At 31.9% G+C, this 21,804-nt stretch overlaps 1 protein-coding gene across 8 annotated transcripts in view; it reads left to right on the forward strand.

Moving 5' to 3' along the window:
• Positions 1 to 21,804, forward strand: part of DENND1B (DENN domain containing 1B) — a 277,082-nt gene that overhangs the window by 96,463 nt on the left and 158,815 nt on the right. For 6 of the 8 annotated variants that reach the window (XM_073011651.1, XM_007989064.3, XM_037985771.2 and 3 more), the window contains exons 4-5: positions 8,134 to 8,183; positions 10,155 to 10,274. In XM_073011651.1, the coding sequence (XP_072867752.1) occupies positions 8,134 to 8,183; positions 10,155 to 10,274 (170 nt within the window). The remainder of the gene's footprint in view (positions 1 to 8,133; positions 8,184 to 10,154; positions 10,275 to 21,804) is intronic. The other 2 variants (XM_007989071.3, XM_007989069.3) reach the window with 1 other exon arrangement.

Consider the following 21,804-nt stretch of genomic DNA (forward strand, 5'->3'; position numbering starts at 1 on the left):
AAAATTAGTTATTTATATAATTTTACATTGAGTTTGTAAATATGAGTTGTACTAACTAGACTTTATACTTTTTAAGTAGTCTTCATTAAATAATCTGTTTTTAAAAATTGTGTAATTATAATTTACTTCTTCCAGACGAAGCTTCCAAATAACTGAATGAATAATCAGTTATGATTTTTCCAAACTTTTCAAATACACCATGAATCTCATTTCTACTGGGTGATCTTATAGACTTGCAGGACATTCAAGGCTTAAATAAATAATTAATAATATGCCACTGATGCCAGAATATAAGAACTAGCTAAAGGTGTATTTTCAGACACTTGAAAATGTAGGGTCCCTGATTTATTCTTGAAAATGAAAGGTCTTACTGTTTCTTGAAGAAGCTAGGTAAACCACAAGAGTCCTATCTGGTTTATCAGAGGATTTACTATTTTGGGAAAACAAGCAGTTTAGGGATAGTTTTGAACTAGGTTCCAGGCAGGACCCCCCCTCCAAAAAAAAAAAAACCAACAAAACAAAAACAAAAACAAGATTAATTATAATTTATTGCTCTGGAACATATTTTATCATTATGTTCCATCTGTTGCACAAAAATCAGTTTTCTAATATATGGCCTGGGCAGTTAATGGCGAATATTTGCGTGAATATGATGACAGAAAGATAGTATGAACATAGACTACGTGTGAAGACTGAGAGAAATAATATGCATCAATGGTTTGGTGTCTACAAGACTAAGGAGAAATGTAAAATAGAAACTGACAAAGAACAAAGAAAGATTGCTTCAAAAGTCAAATAAAAACCAAAATTCTGTAATACAAGGCAATGATAAGAAAAAGGTGATTAATCTTTATTATTGTATTGTTGAATAAGTACATTGATAAAAGAAGTTGATCAGTATGTCCCTCTTAAATTGAAAATATCTGTTGATATGACTCTGAAGGTGTTTTTAATTTGTACGAAAGCAGCCAATATAGTAGTCCAAAGTAAGCTTTTTTTATGTGATGAAATCATCAGATACGTACATTGGATAACTTTGCTATGTTAACAGTGTTTGCTTCTATTGTGTTTGGTTAAATAGAAGTATTTGCATATATTCAAATATATATTTGTACATACATCTGTATCCACATCCATACCTACTTACAAAATACATGAAAAATCTTCAAAAGAGCAGGTAAGTTATTCAGTATAATGCTTTTCATCATGTTATATCTCAGTATGTTAAAGTTTTGGCAACAGGCATTGGACACAGGACCTTTAATATTGTACTGTACTTAGTAAATACTTGTTAAATATATATGAATTTAAATTCATATAACAAGAGTTATTAGAACAAATAGCTAACTAATAAAAGAGCTAATAGTTGTTGGGGGGGGGTTCATGTGCTTAATATTATCCTAATCATTTTGTATGGATTTTTATTTTATTTTCACTTAATCCTTATATAAATTCCTCAAATAAATCCTTGTGTGATCTAATGAGATAGTCACTAATTTTTGCCCATTTCCTACATGAGGAAACTGGAGCACATAACTAGTACTTTGCAGAAGCAGAATTTGAATGAGTTAATTACGTCATGTACTTGGTTACGTTGATATGCTGCCTAATGTGTGTGTGCTTGTGTACTTGTGAATATGCATCTATTTTCTTTTTTAAATCTAAGAATATAATTTTATTTTCAATAAAACACATACTTTAAAATGTACATATTTATTGGGTTGCACACATCTATTTTCTAATGATCTAAAGTCTCCCTAGTTTTGAAAATTAGGAATTGTATTTTGTTTACTCTCGATAGCACATAGCTGTGGGTTGGAGTGATGTTAAGTGATCATCAGTCAACTGCTGTAAAACTTGTTTCTTTCTAAAACTTGAAGCATTTTCCTACTTATCTTAAGTCTACTTATCTTGGTTTAAATGATTGCTTGATATTCATCTAAAAATACATTAGTATCTAGAAATGTAAGCAAATATTGTGGGCAATGTTCTATTTTATGATCTATTTCCCTTGATCTGGAAAATATTACTAGTTAGTATAGGAGTGAATGAAGCAGAGATATATTTAGTCTGAAGAGGGTGAGAGGTTATATGGTTATCAGGGAAAAAGAGGGGTAGTCTTCCCAAATGTCTTTTTCTTAGATAGAGCTAGGTAATTTTTATTCAAATCTCTGCTTAAAAGCTAATGTTAACTTGGGGACAAAACTTTTTTAAGAGAGAGAGTCCCTGCCACCTAGGCTGAAGTGAAGTAGTGTGTTCACCTCTAGCGCTCAAGCAATCCTTTCACCTCAGCCTCCTGAGTAGCTGGGACTACAGGTGCATGCCACCATGCCTGGCTAATTTTTGTATATTTTTTAGAAACAGGGTTTCACCATGTTGCCCAGGTTGGTCTCGAACTCCTTGGCTCAAGCAATCCGCCTGCCTTAGTCTCCCAAAGTGCTGGGATTACAGGTGTGAGCCACCATGCCTGGCTGGGGCCTAATTTTGAAGACAGTTTTTAATAGAATTTTTGAAAAAAAAAACCCTCTGGAAATCCATATTCTTATATATACACTTTGATTTTTTAAAATGCTTCTCTTTTCTTAACCTAATGAGAATAAATGTGTTTTGCTTTTTATTTGCCAAGCACACCACTTGTCTTGTTGTAAATATAGATAACATATATAAACATATACATACACAAAATATGTAGATACATATATATTTATATAATACATGTAAGTATATAAATACATGGAATATGTGTGTGTGTGTATATATGTATGTATGTATATATGTAATCCTGTTGGTTTGTGATCCCCATGGATACCAAAATTCCGCAGATGCTTAAGTCCTTTATATAAAATGGGACTTTTACATATAACTATGCACATCCTCCCATATATTTTAGATGATCTCTAGATTTCTTATACTATCTAATATAGTGTAAATGTTCTATTAATAGTTATAGTATATTGGTTTTTTATTTGTATTTTTTTCAAATATTTTTAATCCATAGTTGGTTGAATCTGCAGATGCATAATCTTCTGATTTTTTTTTTTGGTAATGTCACTCTGCACTACTTCCAATCTAGTCTTTTCATTGACATTAGATCAAACTAAAGTGATTGCATAGGTTTCATCACCTAAGACTTATGCACATAGAACTGAAATTTCTGAAATTTATATTTTATAGCACAGTTCTTTTTATAGCAAATGTATTTGCTTCATGGCAGTTATTTTAATATTCTAATGATATAAATTTATTTTAAATTCTTGATAGTGAAAAGTAACTTGATCAGATTTAATAACCTAAGTAGTTTTAGTGTTGGAATTCACAGAGCACTTCCCCTAATTTAAGGAGGCGGGGTAGAAGAGGGATTTATTCCTAATGAAAACACTACATAAAAGTAAAATCCAAGAGAAAAATTCCACACTGGGCCTAATTGTCCTGACAGTTCCTTTTTGGCCCTAAGTTTAAAAATATATTCTCCAAGGGACATGGATGAAGCTGGAAACCATCATCCTCAGAAAACTTAATACAGGAATAGAAAACCAAACACCACATATTCTCACTCATAAGTGGGAGTAAAACACTTCTTAAAAAAATAAAAGATGATAGATAGGCTATCTCTGTAATTTGACAAATTAATATAATTCTCTCTATAAAATACATCTGGATTTAATCACCCTGTTAATATAACTTTATTTCCCTTGAAAATTTAAAATATCTGACAGTGTCCCTGAGAGTTTGCTGTGATGCCCTGGAACATCTAAGTGCTGTTTGGGAATCTCAGTTATTACTCTCTTGTGTAAAGTATAAATAAATTGAATGAATGTGTATTATTAGGTAATTCTCACTTATTTGGGGGATAATATTCAAAATTAAGTAATCATCTTTTTAGAAATTCATGGCCTTTGTGAAAAATTAGATTAAATTAGACAAGTAGCCCATTTAGTTGTAATATGAAATAAAATTACAGATAGTTTAAAATTGTCCTTATATGATGTTGTGTAATATTTTTAATGAGAACTTTAGTATAAATGTAATTATTATTTGATTAATATCATTATGAGGATTCTTAAGAAATAAAATATAATACTTCACTTCTATTTCTCTATAATTACATGTGTCATGGTTATCGGGAGATGAATGGGTTGAATTCTGACTTTTACTCTAACTGGTCTAAGGCTAAACTGAGCATAGGTAACCATTTCCCTTGCCAGGGATTAGTTTAGGAGTGACTTATGACCCTGTGGCTAATTAAATGTAATGGGAAAGTCAGGGATCAGACTTCTGGGAAAGGTTTCCTCACTGATAAAAAGACTGACAGAAAGGGAAGCTTCTTTCACTGAACACTGCTGTATCTTCATGGGATGTGCTGAACTCTGGAAGCTCATTTTGTGATCATGAGTAGAGATAGCTGAGGAAAAAACCAACAAATTTAGTCCAGCAGGGCAAGAGGGAAGACTTCTGTGTCCATGAGGTAGATGTTGAATTAAACAGTCTCTGAACAAGTCAACCATGTCACTTCTTGCTGTGAGAGTATAACTTTTCATTATATACATTAAGCACCCTTAACTGATACAGTTACTCTTACTCCTTAATTATTGGTGCTATTCAAACTGAAGTTAAAGACTCAGGACCCTTGTGGGTTTCATGTAGGCCTTCAAATTTGTGTTTTGAAAAACACTCCCAAGTGATTCTAAAACCCCTTCATCTTCCTTCTAATCCTTTCCACCTCCATTGAGAACATCTGGAGAAAGATAGTTATGAAATTGAATGAAAGGACTTGGTGAGTGATTAATTATATGTGGGGGTCAGGGAAAAGGAGGGGTCATGGTAACTACCGTGTTTCTGATTTGGGTAACTATGTAGATGGTGCTGCCAGTTCAGGTGATAAGGACCATAACTAAAAGAACAACTTCAGTTTTGTACATTCTTCATTAGAGGTATCTGGGAACATTTAGAAAGTGATACCAGAAAGTAGTTAGAGCCATAATCCTGGAGAAATATCTAAACTACAAGACTAAGAGATTTAGTAGGTATAGTTGAAACTATGGGTGTAGATGAGATTGCTTACAGGTATATCTTATTGAGTAGGGAAGAGAAAAAACTATGAATTTCAGAGAACACTAGTATTTCAGTGTACAGTGGAGGACAAAGTAGTTGAGAAGGAGGAAAAACAATTAGTGATATCAACAGTGACACATCTCATTTTATCTTAGATTTTTCTCAGATAAGTTCAAAGACCTTTGTTCTAAGAACAAATTCTAAGAACTTTGATCAAGAGGTAAACTTTAGTGTTTTTTCTTTTTAAGTAAATTCTTAAATGCTTGTTTTCCTTTTCAGTTGATCAATTTATGGTGCTAAATGGTAACCTGATGGGATAAATAATTAATATGCCACTCTAACCCTAGCAATTGGCTGTCTTCTCTCTTATAAGATCAATTTCATTGTAATGCTTATTACTAGAGATACACTGGTATGGAGCCCAAAACCCCCCAAAATATAAATTTTCATCAGTCCTTGTTTCCAGTCATTAATATGATAATGGAAGTGCTGTTTTAGGACATACACAGAAATATGTATTATTACCTCTTTCATTTTGCTGTTCATAATTTTGTATTCTATTGCATCCATTCTTTTTGTTATTCCTATTTTTATCATTTGACATATGTTAGCCAATATACTCTTTTGGCATAAAAATAAAACATTTTGGAGAGTTAGTAGGATTCTGAAACCCAAATAATTTTTCTCAGCTAAGGAATATTCTTTAAATGCAAAAGTCTGTAGAAAAGGAAAACTTGATAACTTCTGGAGAGTATTGTCTTAAACCTTTCACATAATCTGTGGATGCTAACCTAGAATTTTGTGTGTGCATGTGTGTGTGTTTGTATATGTGTCATATTAAAAACACTGTGTAGTGAAAATACCAGCTTTAATACACTCTTTTGTAATAAACGTGGAAGTATAATTTTCAATTAATATTACTGCTAAGAGAGTCCCTAAAAGCTATTTGCATGCATTTTATGCCTCCCTCCAAGTCTCTCTATCTTTTTTTACACTTCAGTTTCAATAGCACCTGTAATTAAGGAAGAAAACCAAGGCCTGGGAGCTAGGTAGGACTTCCAACTATTGATCTGTGTAAACCCAGTTTATGCTGTCAGGGGAGAAACAGTCAACTGCTGAGCTGCTTTGTCACTGACATAAGCTGAGAGAGGATTTTTTTTTTTTTGTCTATACTGTTTATACACTAGTCTATAGACCTGCTGGCTGGTTGAATTTTAAAGAGTGCGGAGGTTTAAAGACTTGTCCCCTGAGGGATGCTTCTGCCAGTTGGGAAGCGAGCTGAGGCTGTTTTGCAGAAGTGTGTGCATGTGTGTTGCTTGTGGAGGAAGGGAGGGGGAGGGTGTGAAAGATTGAGCAACTAACTGGGAAGCATTCTTCTTAATTTGAGTCTTAAAATTGATGTGAAATATATTACTAATTTGTGTATTTAGAGGCAGGTATTGAATTTTGAATATTTGTTCTTTATTGTTACAGAAATTATGTGGACAATTTTATAGGAGGAGGTCCGAATAGTGTTCACATGTATAGTAAAAATAGTGAATAGTTTCACTTTATGAAGTACAAGATAAGGATTAAGCAAGGGTCAAATGAAAATGAACTGGTCTCATTTGCAATGAACTGTTTTTCAGTTTACAGAATTTAACTTACTGCAAGTTTAGTGACTCTTTTAACTACATTTAACAAAATATTGTCAGTGGTGAAACAGTTAGCTTTCGCTTAATGTGGAATCTGTGCTCATACTTTTAAAAGCACGTGATTATAAGCAATCCAGGGTACCCTGCCCTAGGAATAGATGATTTTTTTTTTTTACAAGATGCTTTTCTTTCTGCTTATGTGCATTAAGGTACTTGAAGCTTTCTTAGGTATTGGTGTTGAAATTTTATAACGTTTTATTTTTAGTTGACACTTTATTGTAGTCTACCTTTTTAAAAGAATGCAAGAAAATCCACTTTAAAACACTCAATGCTATATTTATGTATAGGAGTTAAATATTCAGATACTGATGACTTCTGTAGACCTTAGTTTTAGTGGCAAAGAAGTGGTAGCGAAAGTATTGTTCAGTAAGAATGAATGCTGCATTAAGATATTTACTCTTTTTTCTTTTCAATAGGAAACACCCTTAGAAAACTCTTTGTCTTGTAAAATTGCCTGACTTCGAAGCTGTATGATGTTGTCTTCAAGTTTAAAGTTTAACTTTTGAATCAGACTTAATTTTAAGTTATTTTTCAAATAAAATAGATTTTTAAGACTTTGTTTGCCAAGTAACTGATAATTATTTTTATTTTATTGTAGTTGTTAATGTGTATGGTTTCTAAAAGATTTTTAAATTATTTTTAATGACAAATAACTGAAGGTTTCAAAATCATTCAGATTATTTTCTGTATTTTATTAAAGCATTGATTTTCATATTAGGCAATTCTTAAATGAAAGTGCACAGAATAGAAGCTATATTTTTGAAAGCTTGTTTTTAGATACACATTTCTTTAAGAGTGTTAAGATAAAACAATACCAAGAATTGAATCATGTAAATGTTTCTTTGGCTATAGAAAGTCTTTCTCTCTCTCTCTTTTTTTTTTTTTTTTTTTTTTAACTGTTTGACTATGGGACATGTAGAGTTGTTATACCTCTCAGTAATTCATTCTGCTGCCAACTTCATTCCCTTTTCTCTGCCTGCATTTTAATTGAAACAACATTTATATTTTTGAGCCAGGATCTGTCAGAAGTCCCTATGGCTAGACTGTGGTACAAGTAGCAACAGACGTAGCTTACCCATATGGTGCGGTGCTTCTTGTAAAATCCATATGGCCTTGTTGAAGGGAATCCCAGCGGGGATGTGAAGGGTGTTAATACCCTTCAGGCCAGGCCTTTCCCCCCTGGGGTTTCTGTGGCATTGTCAGTGCAATCTGCCAAAGCACAAACTTAATTCCTTTTTAATAATCAATTATTTTAGTCTAGGAACCTGTGCTATTTTTCTTAAGGACAAAGAAAGCAACTTTTTTCCTAGAAAATGTCTCTTAAGTTTTAACTGCATCTTAAAAAATATTCTAAAACATTTCTCTTTTTTGAAATTTCCATTTGTAGGAAATACTACAGAGTGTGCCAAAGTTCTGTTTTCCCTTTGACGTTGAAAGGTACAGTATAAGTATCATTTAAAATAAATGTAGCTTATTTTAGTACATACTTAAAAATGATTACATATGCTTTTTTAATAAAATAAAATGTCCCTTTACTGCTTCTCACAGAAAGGCTAGAGATTGAAAAGAGGTTGAAAATTAGTATTTGGAAGACGAAGCCTTTTAAATCACATCTTTTATTTTCTCTACTATGACCAGTTAAGACAAGTCTGAAAACACTATTGCCAATAGGTTCTATTTTTTCCCTTTATTCTCTCTTCTTCAGGTAGAAATTGTGAGCACTAGTGGAAAAAAATATTAATATGACCTTGATCAGAGTCTTAGAATTATGTCTTGATATATATGTTTCCTGGTTCCTATCTCACTTCATCCTCATTGAAAAGACCGTCTGTGTCATGCTGTAAAACTCATGGCTACTTGTCTCTCAATTATAGCTTTATAGAAGTAGTGTAATATTATGGAAAGCTATAGGGAAACTTATAGTTTTGCAAATCTTATTTTTATATTTCACTGAACAAATATTGAATGATGAAATTGCATACAGTTGAAATTTCATGGAACATACAGCCCTGTGAGCATAACAACAGATCATTTATTGTTTTTCATGTGATTTTTAAAATACTCTTATCATCAGTTTTCTTAAGAGGGTGATATGAAGGGTTTTTGAAAGAATATTTGTTTTAAGAAAATACTTTGCTATAGTAAATATTAGTGAGACTTTATGATTTTACTGTATTAAAGATAAAGCCTTCTGAATGATGGACTAATCAGTACTAATAAGCATTGTTGATGAATGATACTCCTTGTTTTACCTTATCTGAGGAATCATTGCCCTACCCCCAACAAAAAAAGTTACAAGTTTCATATTAATAGTAAGGAAGATTTAGGATCCAGCTACGAAAAGCATATTATGAACCTTGGACACTAGAGGTCACATTTGTGACTAGAGGGTTTTTTGTTTTTTGTTTATTTTTTTTAAAGTTTATTAAAGTGTAAGAAAAACCTGTTTACTTAAAAGTGTATTTGTTAAATGTTCAGCATTTGAAATGCAACATTTCCTGACAAAACTGTTTGTAGCATTGATACTGGCAGTAATTTGTTTCCTTCTGTACAATCGCTGTGGCTATTTCAAAACCAAGTGTAGGTGTCATGGATATTTTATTACGGGACAAGGAGGTGCAAGTTCAGTTATGGTTATCTAATGGCAAGATTACAGCCAGTACTAGGAAATATATTCATATATTTTAAGTAGAAATAAAGATTCAATGTAACGTTTTATATTGCCCCTTATACCAAAGTGTGACACATATTATGGTAGTATGGTACTTCAAAGTTGACTAAAATTCTTTACAGCTTAGCTGGTAAGCCTTTTTTATTTGGTAGAAATTATATTCTTATTTTATACTTGGAAATTTATTTCTCAGTGTATTGATAGCTATACAAGAGAATTCTAGGAAAAAATATACCAAGGGTATTTTTGTAGGATACTTTATTGGGTGAGAATGTCAACAGGAGAAGCAATTAAACAGAGTTGGTGGTGGCTGCCATTAGATTCTAAAGCGACATGATTTGCTATCTAAGCAATTTTAGAATAATTAGGAAAAGTGGCTAGAGTTGAAGAAAAGGATTTAGTCATCACTTCTAGCTTCTTCTACGGTTTCAGTAATAATATTTTGATAATTTATGAAATATGAGCACTTTTAGTCTCATGAACATTTATGGTAGACTACCTTATGATTTCCTAGTGAGAGATTAATATATGCAGAACTGTTCAGTCTATGAGGTATTACAACTTATTTTGGTGTTTATATATTTCACACTTGCTTTAGTTTCAGAACATAGTTCTGGCTTCAAGAACCAGCTGATTAGAAAGATGAAACCAATGTCACATATGATAATACTCTTGCTTTTTTCTTGAAGAAAATTATCAAACAAGATACAATATTTCATAATGTTACTATATTTTAGGGTGTCTCAGAATCAAGTTGGACAGCACTTTACCTTTGTACTGACAGACATTGAAAGTAAACAGAGATTTGGATTCTGCAGACTCACGTCAGGAGGCACAATTTGTTTATGCATCCTTAGGTGAGTATTTGTAGTAAAAAAAAAATTGAATGCAAAATAGGTAACTGTATCTCTCTTTTGTACTTTGTTGTGCTTGGGATGAAGAAAAACTTGTTTTCTTTAAAAGCAAGTTGAAAAATAATTTTTCCTGACTTTCTTTATACAGAATCAGTTAAGTTTAAAGATTTACCATTATCATAGTGGAACTTTCCTTGAAAGAATCGATTTTTTAAAGATTAATTTTTTGTAGAATTATTTTTGAAAACTAAATATAAAGAGATGGATTCAAATAATATAGGAGTTTCACCTATTAAATGAAATACAAAAAGATAAGTTAAGTTAATGTATGCCCTTTTCTGTCACTGAACCTGAACTTGGATTTTTTAAAATGAACTGTGGCTTTAAGACAGAGGTTGCAAACTAATGAACCTGGTAGAAGCGTTTAGAGGTTTTCATTTGGGTACTGGGTGTTTTAAAAATTTTAAAGGACGTTAACCTTATGAATTTTAGGAAGTTTTGTATGTCGTTCATATTTCACATTCCTTTTGAAAAGTGAGGATATCTACTAATTCTGCCAGGCAACAATAAACTGGAACTGAATAGCAGATTTTTAGTTGTGTCATGGGCTTGCTAGTTTCCACAGGTCCTATCTATCCTGTCTAGTTGCCTACATTATCTGCCTTCATTCAGTAGGTAGTTGAGAGTATGTGTCCTGCCTGTGGACTTGGGATCTGAGTTGCTGACTGTTAGGAAGAAAGGGATCTAAAGGTCAGCATCCTTGCAATATGTCCTGATGAATCAGAAATGCAGATGTAGTCTATAAAAATAGGACATTATACTATTATTATAATATGGATATTGGTCAAGCTAGATTTCTTAGAAATGCTCATAGGAAAAGAAATAACAATTTATGAAATAACATATTACTAAGAAAACTTTGTTATAAAATCAGTCTTCCTGTTCATTTGCTATTAATATTTAGCTACATTTGTATCATTCATTGAGTGTTTGTTAATTTACTTAGAACATTGGTTAGAGCTGGAGAGTTTTTTCCAAGCTTTATTCAAAAGTAAGTGCTTAACTGCTTTATACGTAATAGAATTGTGAATGTGCCCCCATTCCGTCTTTAGCACAACTTTTTCATCTGGATAACAATTGTGCTTTAAACTTATACTTTATCCAAAAGAATGTCATGCTTAAAACTGTAGGTTAATTTTTTGAACTTGGAGCAGGTTGGCTGGGGAGTGGGGGTGGAGATGACAGTATGGGCAATGGTGGGAAGAGTTCCTTTCATCATTGTTTCACGCTGAAAGTTCAAAAGCTACAGTTTAAACAGGAGTATATCTTTATGCATTGTGCCCAAGATGGATTTGCCCTGATGGAAAGACCAAAGCTGTATATGCTTTCTTATTTTTCTCAATGAATTTTTGAAACTTTTCATTAAAAAATTCAGATTTACAGAAAAGTTTTCATGGCACAATGAACTTTTATATAAACATTACCTAGATTCATCAGTTGTTAACATGCATTTCTCTTCCTCTCTCCTCCTCTCCCCTACTCTCCCTTTCTCTCTCAATACACACACACACACATACACACACACACACACACACACACACACACACTTCACCTCACCTTTATTGTTTTTGTCTACCCATTTGAGAGTAAACATCATTTTCAGGTAAGATTTGAGTCTGTATTTTATAGCTTACCTCACTGCCTCTAAACTGACCTCCTGATATTTATAATTTAAAAGTCTGAGCCTTTTGTTTTGAACTTTTAAAATACTTTGAATACATTGAATTTATTAATCATTTACAAATAATTATTGAATGTTTAGAACAGTTTCTGTAAATGTGCTTGTGGAATAAATATTCTTAGGAATTTCTGTTTAAATTGAGGAAAGCAATCATTTCTTGAAAATATTTATATAAAACATGAACTATATTTGTTAATCAACAGAAAGAATAATATAAGGTTCATATTGGCAACCCAATTGTCATTAATTTGTAGGAAACAAACTCTAAAGCAAGTACAATAATCAAATTATTTTTATCTGTGGTTCTAAACTTGTATATGTAAAAGAACCCTGAATGTTGTGGTATATTCTTTAAAGTAGGAAGAGTTTTTAACCTGCAGAAAATATGATTATATTATATAAACATAGTGAAAACCAAAAGTAAAGTCATGTATACCAATAAACAGAACATTTCACAGTAAGTATTATTGAATATTTTATCTTTTATTTAAAATCATTTTTCCTTTTATATTTATTTTTGTCATTTGACAGTGCTTTTGGTAGATAAGAAATAGGAGGTATCAAAACTTTATGAAAAAATCATAGAGGAAAATCTTAAATTTAGATAATTCTATTCTCCAGCTTGTTTTTCCTAGTAAATTAGAAAAAATATTGACATTTTAAGATTTTAATGGCATATCTTAATATTTTTTCCTGAAAGACAGTATGTGAAGGGATTCTTTGAGAACAGCTGATTTAGAGAATAACCAGTAAGTTAGATAACTATTTAATTTTATTAGTGAGTGGAGGATTCAAATATAATGGAATTCAGCATCTTATTCAGGAAATTGGAAAATTATAGATAGTTAAATGTCTATTTGTAAGCTATAATCAGTGTATCCCCTGGAAAGGAATTTTGACAGATTTCTGTAAGTGCTACAGTAAGAGGAGTTATGGTGCTTTTGGTCCGAGTTTATCCACCTGGTTTGATGGTCTGTCACCACTTTTAGCTTTATAATTGTTGAAAGGATGGATAAAACTCTAAATGTCAACTAGAAGGAAAAAATTACTGTGGCAGCGAGAGTCTACATGGAATCTCTAAAAGATTTGTGTATTTGAGCACATAATGATGAAAATGCTTGTATGGTGACAAGCATAGTAAAATTTAAAATGCAAATAATAAACTGGTGGAAATATATTTACAACCACTATAAGAAAGAGTTAATAGCCAAAATACATAATAAGCACCTACAACTTAATAAGAAAAATAATCTGATAGAAAAATAAGTAAAGCATCTGATAACTTACAGAGGAAATGTAAATAATATATGCAGCTATGAATGGTGCTCAGCATTGCTGAGGGTAAAATAAATGAGCCCATTAAGGTTAGCAGAATTGAAAAAATTTTTAAATAAGCATGAGGGAAAACACACTTCATATGCTGTTTATAGGACTATAAAATGGTATAAGCTTTTGAAGGAAAATTTAATAGTATCTATTAGAATTATAAAATCTCATTTTTCTTCAGTCAGTAATTTCAGTTCTAGGAATTTAAATCCAGGATTATTTCTAAGAGTGAGGAGAAAAGTGTGAACAAAGGTATTTATTATAGCATGGTTTATAGTAGGAAAAAATGCCAATTAGCTAGATTTAGTCATTCCACAATGTATATGTCCTTGAAAACAACGTTTTCAAACAATGAGAGTAACATTCTGGTGGGAGAGAAGGGAAGGGGTTGTGGGACAGAGAGGAGGTTACACTTGAAAAGAATGTTTTCAAGTATACACAATAAGTACATAGAATTTTACCTGTCAATTTAAAGAAATAATAAAAAATAAATGTAAAAGTGTTGACAACATGAATGCCCCTCAGTAGGAATTGATTAGGTATATTATGGTACATTCGTAACCTCCTCTCTGTCCCACAACCCCTTCCCTTCTCTCCCACCAGAATGTTACCCTCATGAGGGCAGGGATTTTTGTCTTTTGTTTACTCATATATTCCCAGTGTCTATAATAGTGCCTGGCACATAATTCTTAAAAGACTTAATAGATAATTATTGAAAAAATAAATGAATAGTGCAAAATTTTTTTACTATTAAGAAAAACATACACACATATATACCCTCACTTAGAGAAATATTTATGATCTGTTGTAACATGGTGAAAAATGTCAAAATAATATTTATGGTATGTTCTTATATTTGTAGAGAACAAGTTATATGTGTATGTAAATGTATATGTATTTTAAAAATAGCTAACACATAAATATTTGTATATTAATATATGATTGTATATACTTATAAAAACATCTAAAGGGATATATCCTGAACTTTTTTTACTTTATTCACTTCAGCATTTATCTACTTTTTACAATAAGCAAAAATCATTTCAATTTTTTCCTGCTCTAAAACTTTGAGATGTTATTATATAGATAATAAACTGTAAATATGGAACTATAGGTATTATATTAAAAATTAGTAGGAATTTAGCTAGATCATTTTTTGCCAGGTAAAATATGTGTGTGTTTGTAGGATAGGAAATTATCTTACTAGTATGTTTTAGTATAGGCACTCCATACCAGTCAGGTGATCATGGTGATATAGCAGAATTAAGAATGGAAATGGCTTGGCGCAGGGGCCCACACCTATAATCCCAGTGCTTTGGGGGGCCGAGGCGGGCAGATTATGAGGTCAAGAAACCCTGCCTCTACTAAAAATACAAAAATTAGCTGCGTCTGGTGGTGCATGCCTGTAATCCCAGCTACTTGGGAGGCTGAGGCAGGAGAATCACTTGAACCCAGAAGGCGGACATTGCAGTGGGCTAAGATCGTGCCACTGTATTCCAGCCTGGTGACAGAGACTCTGTCTCAAAAATAAATAAATAAATAAATAAATAAATAAATAAATAAATAAATGAAATAAAAAGAATGGGAATGGGACAGTTTCATTCAGTGTTCTTGAAAATTGGGATTTAAACAGAAAAAAATATTGCTAATGGGATGGCTTTATAATCTTTGAGCCAGATATTGATATTTCTCTGTAATTTCAACACAGAATGTTCAACCAGATGGGAATGATTTGTAAGATGGTTGGAGAAATTCTATTACACCTAAAATTATTTTATTTTTTCTCCTCCTCCAACAGTGGTTACTTAATTTTACTGTACCCTTAAGATGTGGTTGAAAAAAGTTTGTCTTTTTTTCTTTTCTTTTTTTTTGAGATGAAGTCTCGCTCTATCACCAGACTGGAGTGCAGCGGCGCGATCTCGGCTCACTGTAGCCTCTGCCTCTCGGGTTCAAGCGATTCTCCTGCCTCAGCCTCTGGAGTAGCTGGGAATACAGGCCCACGCCACCACGCCCAGCTAATTTTTGTATTTTTGGTAGAGACGGGGTTTCACTGTGTTGGCCAGGGTGGTCTCGATCGCCTGACCTCCTGATCAGCCCACCTTGGCCTCTCAAAGTGTTGGGATTACAGGCGTGAGCCGGTGCCCCCAGCCTAGTTTGTCTTATTTCATTATGAAGCCAAGACTTAGAATAACTGGTAATTTTAGGTGGAAAAGGAAGGTAGGATTATCTAATGAGCTATTCATACAATGGTTTAGGGTAGTCAGGTCTCTTAATTTACAGGCCAGCTTCCTTTATAACAGACTGTGCTGCTTCCAGAAGTATATGAGAGAAAATCAACTATGCTCATTTTCTAAGTTATTTATGAGTAGCTGGCAAAAGCCTTTTTACTTGCAGTTTTGTAGGAGTGACCTGACTTTTAGAATTCATGTGCTTAATAGGGCCAAAATTTATTGAGAAGTATGATAAAATCCTTGCATAAGCAAGACGTAGATATATGCCTTTAACCGTGTTTTCTGATAACAAAAATAATTTATTTTGCTATAGAAAATTTGGAGGATCTAGATAAGTTTAAAAGATAAAAGTCACGTGTATTCGTGAACACATAATTGACACTTATGTTTTGGTATTTAGTTCTAGTTTTATTTCAAAAGACTTGCTAAGATACATTTACAAATTTTTCTATGGGATGTCAAAGTAAATGATTAACTGTAGTCTTTATTCACAGTTTGTAAAATGAATGAATGCATCTAAAGGAGTTTATAAATTGAAAAAGCTACAATGGCTTTCATATTATCATCCTTAAGTGCCTCAAATGTTTACACATGCTTAATCTGACAATTGTTCATTGCTATTGTTTATTTTATTGTAAGTTGAGATTTCACACAAAAATATTTCCCTTCTGAATGTTGGTTATGTTTAATCACTTTCTTATATCTTTACCAGAAATGTATTATGACTTTTGGATATTAAAAAATGTTAATACCTTCTTCTTAAAGATGTCTTTTGTGCAAAGTTAGTGCCATTATACTGAAGCATTCTCCATTTGTAGGTATTCTACTTTGAGATAATAATGGCTTGATTATCCAGAGTTCGTTGTCAGTAGCAAAGGAATTAAGATTCTTGGATAGAAATTAATTAATGTTTCTTCTATCATCTTTCCAATATCCTAAACACGAATTTTTTCTATTGTGATAAAATATATTTTCCTAAAAATCTTCTCTTTTGTGAGTTATCTTCTACTGTTTGAATTTGCCTTTTAATCCAAAAATTGTAAAATAAAAACATTTATGAATGTCTCTTCAGTTTTTGTTGATATTGAACAGTTTAAAATATTTTAGGTATTTATAAAAGCGTAGGCATAACTAAAATGCCATACATTTAAGAAGCTTTAAGGTATATCGATACAAAGTAAAATAAAACAGTACAAATTGATAGAATATTTTAATTAGAAATAGCAGAAAATAATTTTGCTTGGATTTCTTGACTGGCAGAGACTCTTTTAGGTTAAAGATGTTGATACTAATGATACTAAGTGGCAATTAATTAACAGCAACATCATTTAGTGTTTGTTTACCTAGCCAAGTGGTCTGCTTAGTGACATATGCATTATTTAAAAAAAGAAACCAAAAAACTCTTCTAGTCCTTAGAGTTCTAAGCTGGAACATTTGTATATAATGCTGTAAAGCGGCTTTTGTCTACTCCTGGATGATGCTATTATAGGACTTGAAATTACTGTAATCTAGATTTACCTCAGAGTTCTAAGAAAATTGCACACTATGCTATATAAACCATGTGTCCATTTTCTCCTGGATTTAGGTCTTTACAAGATTTGAAAGTTAGTACATTTCTTTGATTTCTATTTATTTTGTTCACCTTTTAGAAAAAATACTAGAATTTAGGCCTATTTAATATTAAAGTTGACGTTTAATTTTGAGTCACTGTTCTGTTCTTTAGTTCTTTCTATCCTAGTTTTAACAAGATTTCAAAAATATCCTGAGATATTACTAATTTAAATCTGGCAATTGTTTGTACTTAGAATTGTTTCATATGCTAGCAAAAATGCAAGAAATAACTTTTTTACCTAATTTGATTAACATAATTTTATAACTATAAAATTGTCGCCAAGGGTTCAAAATGAAATACTCCAATAAGGAAGACAGATTTATGTTTAGGGCCTTTGTAGTTCCCCCTCCCCCCTTTAACTCATACCAAACTTGAAGCTTTCACACTCTTCCTTTGGGCAAATGCCTCAGAAGCAGAATGTTTCAATTTTACACATTTTGTGTCAATTTTCCAGACAGAAAAACAGCCTCTAGACATTAGACGTTTTCCTACGGAAAGGCAGTTTCCTTAGTTTTATTTGATTACTATAAGTTAGGTTCCTGCTGATGGCTTAGACTTTAGTGGTTACCTGACTATTTGACAAAAAACATTTCCTTTCCTTTATTTAACCTTTGACTTTTGAATGTAAAAGTTTTATCAGCTCTATAGTGGAAGTAGAAGTGTGGGGGAAGTCTTACTACCACAAAATGGACTCATGACTTTATGTATATCTCTCTCTTTTGCCTTATGTCTTTACAGAAAATTAAGGAAATGATCTTACAATTAAATTTTAACTAATCTCCTGTACTTTGTTTTAAAATAATTGCTCATAATGTTTTACATTTATATATGTTGGCAAGACTACGAGAGTCACAGTTATTCTTTGTTCAGTTTTAAAAATTCGAGTGAAATGTCTTGTTCACTTATTACAATATGTTGAGTAATTTTTTTTAACTTCCTAGGATTTTTGTGTTCTGTTGTAAGAATACAGACTTTGACTCTCTTTGGGACTATAAAATTTAGTGAAAAACATTTTAACATTTTACCTTATTGATAATCAATTAAAATGAATTGCTTTGAACATACATTGTTTGAAAATTCCCTAAGAAACCACAAAATAAAGACTTGAAAATAACATTTCTTACTCTAGCAACATAAGCTTATATAACTTAGTGTTTTTTACCTGTGTGTGTGTGTATGTGTGTGTGTGTGTGTCTTTCAAAAGTTTTGGATATAATTTTCTTTTAAAAAATGATGTTATTTTTTGCCATATTAAATATATGGCAAAATGACTTAAAGTGTACATAGAGTACAGTTAAAATTGAGTATAATTAAAATTTAAGTCTAAATGACTTAAAGTGTCCATAGAGTATAGTTAAAATTGGAATTGCTGGACTATTTTCTATACCCTGGATCATTTTCTTGTCAGATAAGAAAGTGAGTAGTCAGTGGATTTACTGTTGAGCAGTTGCTGCTTACCAGGAGTTATGAATTTGGTTACCTATGTGGACCAGGTAAGGGACTCAAATGAGAGAAACCTGTTAGGTGCCTAACAATAGGAAGTTGGGTTATGTATGGTGATCTGAATTGTACACGTCATACTCAAAGACAGAAGCCACAAGTCAGCCCTAGGCATTTGTTGCGCAGTGAACAATGTGTGGCCAGTATTACTAGTTCTTTTGATTTTTAAGAGGAACAAGAAGTCTGGATTTTTACAGTGAATTATCTCAGATTTGGAAGTTGGCAACTTATTTAATTAAACAACAACACAGTGTTGACCAAACAAAATATGCCCTTAGGTTAGACGTAGCCTGCAAATAGCCAGTTAGCATTCTTTGCTGTAGATGTTGTTTGTTTACAACAGAAAATGTCCTTGCTTTCTTGACGTTTCTAGGAGCAATGGCTACATTATAGATTAGTTCCACTTTTATATGTGGTGTTTTTATTAAAAAGTATGAATGATATGTGTTCTTTAAAAGGAGAAAGTTATCACTGAGAGCTAGTATGTGTTTACAAAGAGAGCATTGTTTGTAACTAGACTTGGTTTAGTATGGTGATAGTACATACTGATGTATCAGGGAGTGCTGTGGTTGAAATTTGAGTCTGTTCTAATATTTCACAAACAAATTATGTGTAGAGTGTTGGTTAGATGATATAAGTCTTTTGATTAGGTTAAATTTTCATACTTAGAATGTTGATAAATAATTGGTGTTATTTTGGGAGGCATCTTGAACAATTTTGCAAGCCATACCCTTTTCAAAATTTTTATTGACAGTGATGAACGTGGAAGCAATACCAAGCTAAAATTGTAAGGATTTACCAAAATGTTAGTTAAAAGAATCACATTGAATGGATCTTTATTTGCTGGGAAATTTGCCCCTATGAACAAACTGTAATTTAAAGGTCATAAAGGTAATGCTCTCGATATTAAATAAGCAGATGAATTTTGGAAGATAGAATTTGCTTCAGTGGATAGAACATATAGGCAGGCTGATTTAAGATTACAACAGAATGATTTTTGTCTCAGTTCATTTAGCTGCCTGAAATGGCTGGTCATTGAACATGTTTATTAAAAGGCTCGCTATATGGAAATACATGCCAAGATAGGGTGATAGACTGTCTGTGGCAGACCCCTGAGCATATATTACTCGGGTTGATTAGGGTTCTAATCCCAAGATTGCTATTCCATAGCTTTGTGACCCTAGATACGTTGCTTTATCTTAGTTTAGTCAAGTATGTATCAAAGCATTAGTGTAAGAATTAAATGAGATAGTACATATAAGTATCCAACAAACTGTCATTCATATAGTTACCCCTTAAGTAATATTACTTCCTGCACTTCCAATTGTTTTAACACATAAATTCTGTGATTCTTAGATTCTGCTCTCAACCCCCAGATGGATGTATAACTAACTAGTGAGTTATACTCCCCAAATAGAAATAATAAAGTATTTTGGGGCCTTAGAGATGACTATGAGAAATATCCCATAAGAGTAAAGCTTATTTCTAAACAGTATTAGTTTAATTTATTGATGAAGTCATAGCCTGGTACCAGGATGATATTCAATAAAACTTATTATTCTTGGACATGTTAAAAACAGTAATAATTACGTAGATACCAAAATGCCTAGCACAAATAAAAATTGTTTAAATTTTTTAAAGTAACCTAAATATGGGTATATTAATCAATTATTTATTCAAAGACAAGGATATAACCTTACAGATAAATTATATTTATCTGTATAAATTAGCTTCTTAAGGAAAAATCTGGTTCTGATGTGCCTTTGCAATTTGACAGGAAATTAAATGGGGAAGATAATCAGTGAAAAACAATAATATAAAGTTCAGAAAACCAGAACATTGAAAGAAATGTTAAGAGTTTTTGGTCTAGAAAAGGAAAAAGATTATCTCACTTTCTAAAAACATAATTATGATATATATGTAGATAGAGAAAAGTGTTGGTTTTATATATATATATATATTTTGTTTGTTTGTTTGTTTGTTTGTTTGTTTTTATAGTAGACCAGGAAAGAAAAATTCAGGTTACCAAAGGCCTCACTTTATTTAAATAAGGTGAAAATGACAATGTAAGCATTAATAGGTAGACATGCAGCCACCTACAATCAATACATTTGGCTTTATTTAAAACTCCTTGAGTTGTATAGAAATAGACCAGCACATTTTTTGAATAGATTAGGTCTCATCTTATCTGAATTTTTAGGTCGGAACTACATTATACATTGAAATTGTCTGGAAATAGCAATTTCTTTGGGCTATTAAAAGTTGAAATGTGAGTTTGAAATGACTACAATTCAAAGCAATTGTGCTCTAAGGATTATGTGTCCTGGTAGAAGGAGATTTGGCATGAAAACTATTTCTTTAAGTTATCATGAATGCAGAAACTGTGGTGTACTGATTTTCATTATATTTAGATAATAATATAACAGTATTAGTAATTTTTAAGGGTTTTATTTGTAAGTGGAAGATATACATAGTGAAATAGCCATCTAAGCACTGGAGCTTGAAGAATTAAGTAATTTAAATAGGAAAATTGAGATTACCAATAGTAATTTCTAATGTTCAGATTCCTCAAAAACTGTCACAGATGTGTCACACACCTGTCCAGATTTTTCCAGGCTTCCAGGCAAAGTTGTCAATATGCTTATTGTAAACACCCTGTTCTAGCATCTCCCTCCTAGAGCTGGGATACATGTGCAGAACATACAGGTTTGTTACATTGTTATACACTTGCCATGGTGGTTTGCTGCTACAAAGAGAATAAAATACCTAGGAATACAACTTACAAGGATTGTTTATCTTTTTATTCTAGTTTCTGGGAGATTTTCTGGAGTTATCTAAACTTTCTATTGATTTTAATTTTTTTCAGACTTTAGAATTTCTTAAAACTCTTTCTTCCTATCTAAAATTTTCTATTTTTACTTTTTAGAAAAGTTTAGTTTCGTCTAATAGCCTCCTGCTCTTAATTCAGCTCTAAGGATATTAAATAGAAGTTTTGGAGTTTTCTTCAGCTGTTTGTATTGTCTATGTTTTCTTGTAGTTCTTTTTATGTTGTTCAATATTAACACCATTTTGTATTTGTGTTTCCTCAAATATCTGGTGGTTGGCTATTAATTTGTATTCAAA

Source organism: Chlorocebus sabaeus, chromosome 25 (genome assembly GCF_047675955.1).
Source record: "Chlorocebus sabaeus isolate Y175 chromosome 25, mChlSab1.0.hap1, whole genome shotgun sequence".
Taxonomy (NCBI): domain Eukaryota; kingdom Metazoa; phylum Chordata; class Mammalia; order Primates; family Cercopithecidae; genus Chlorocebus; species Chlorocebus sabaeus.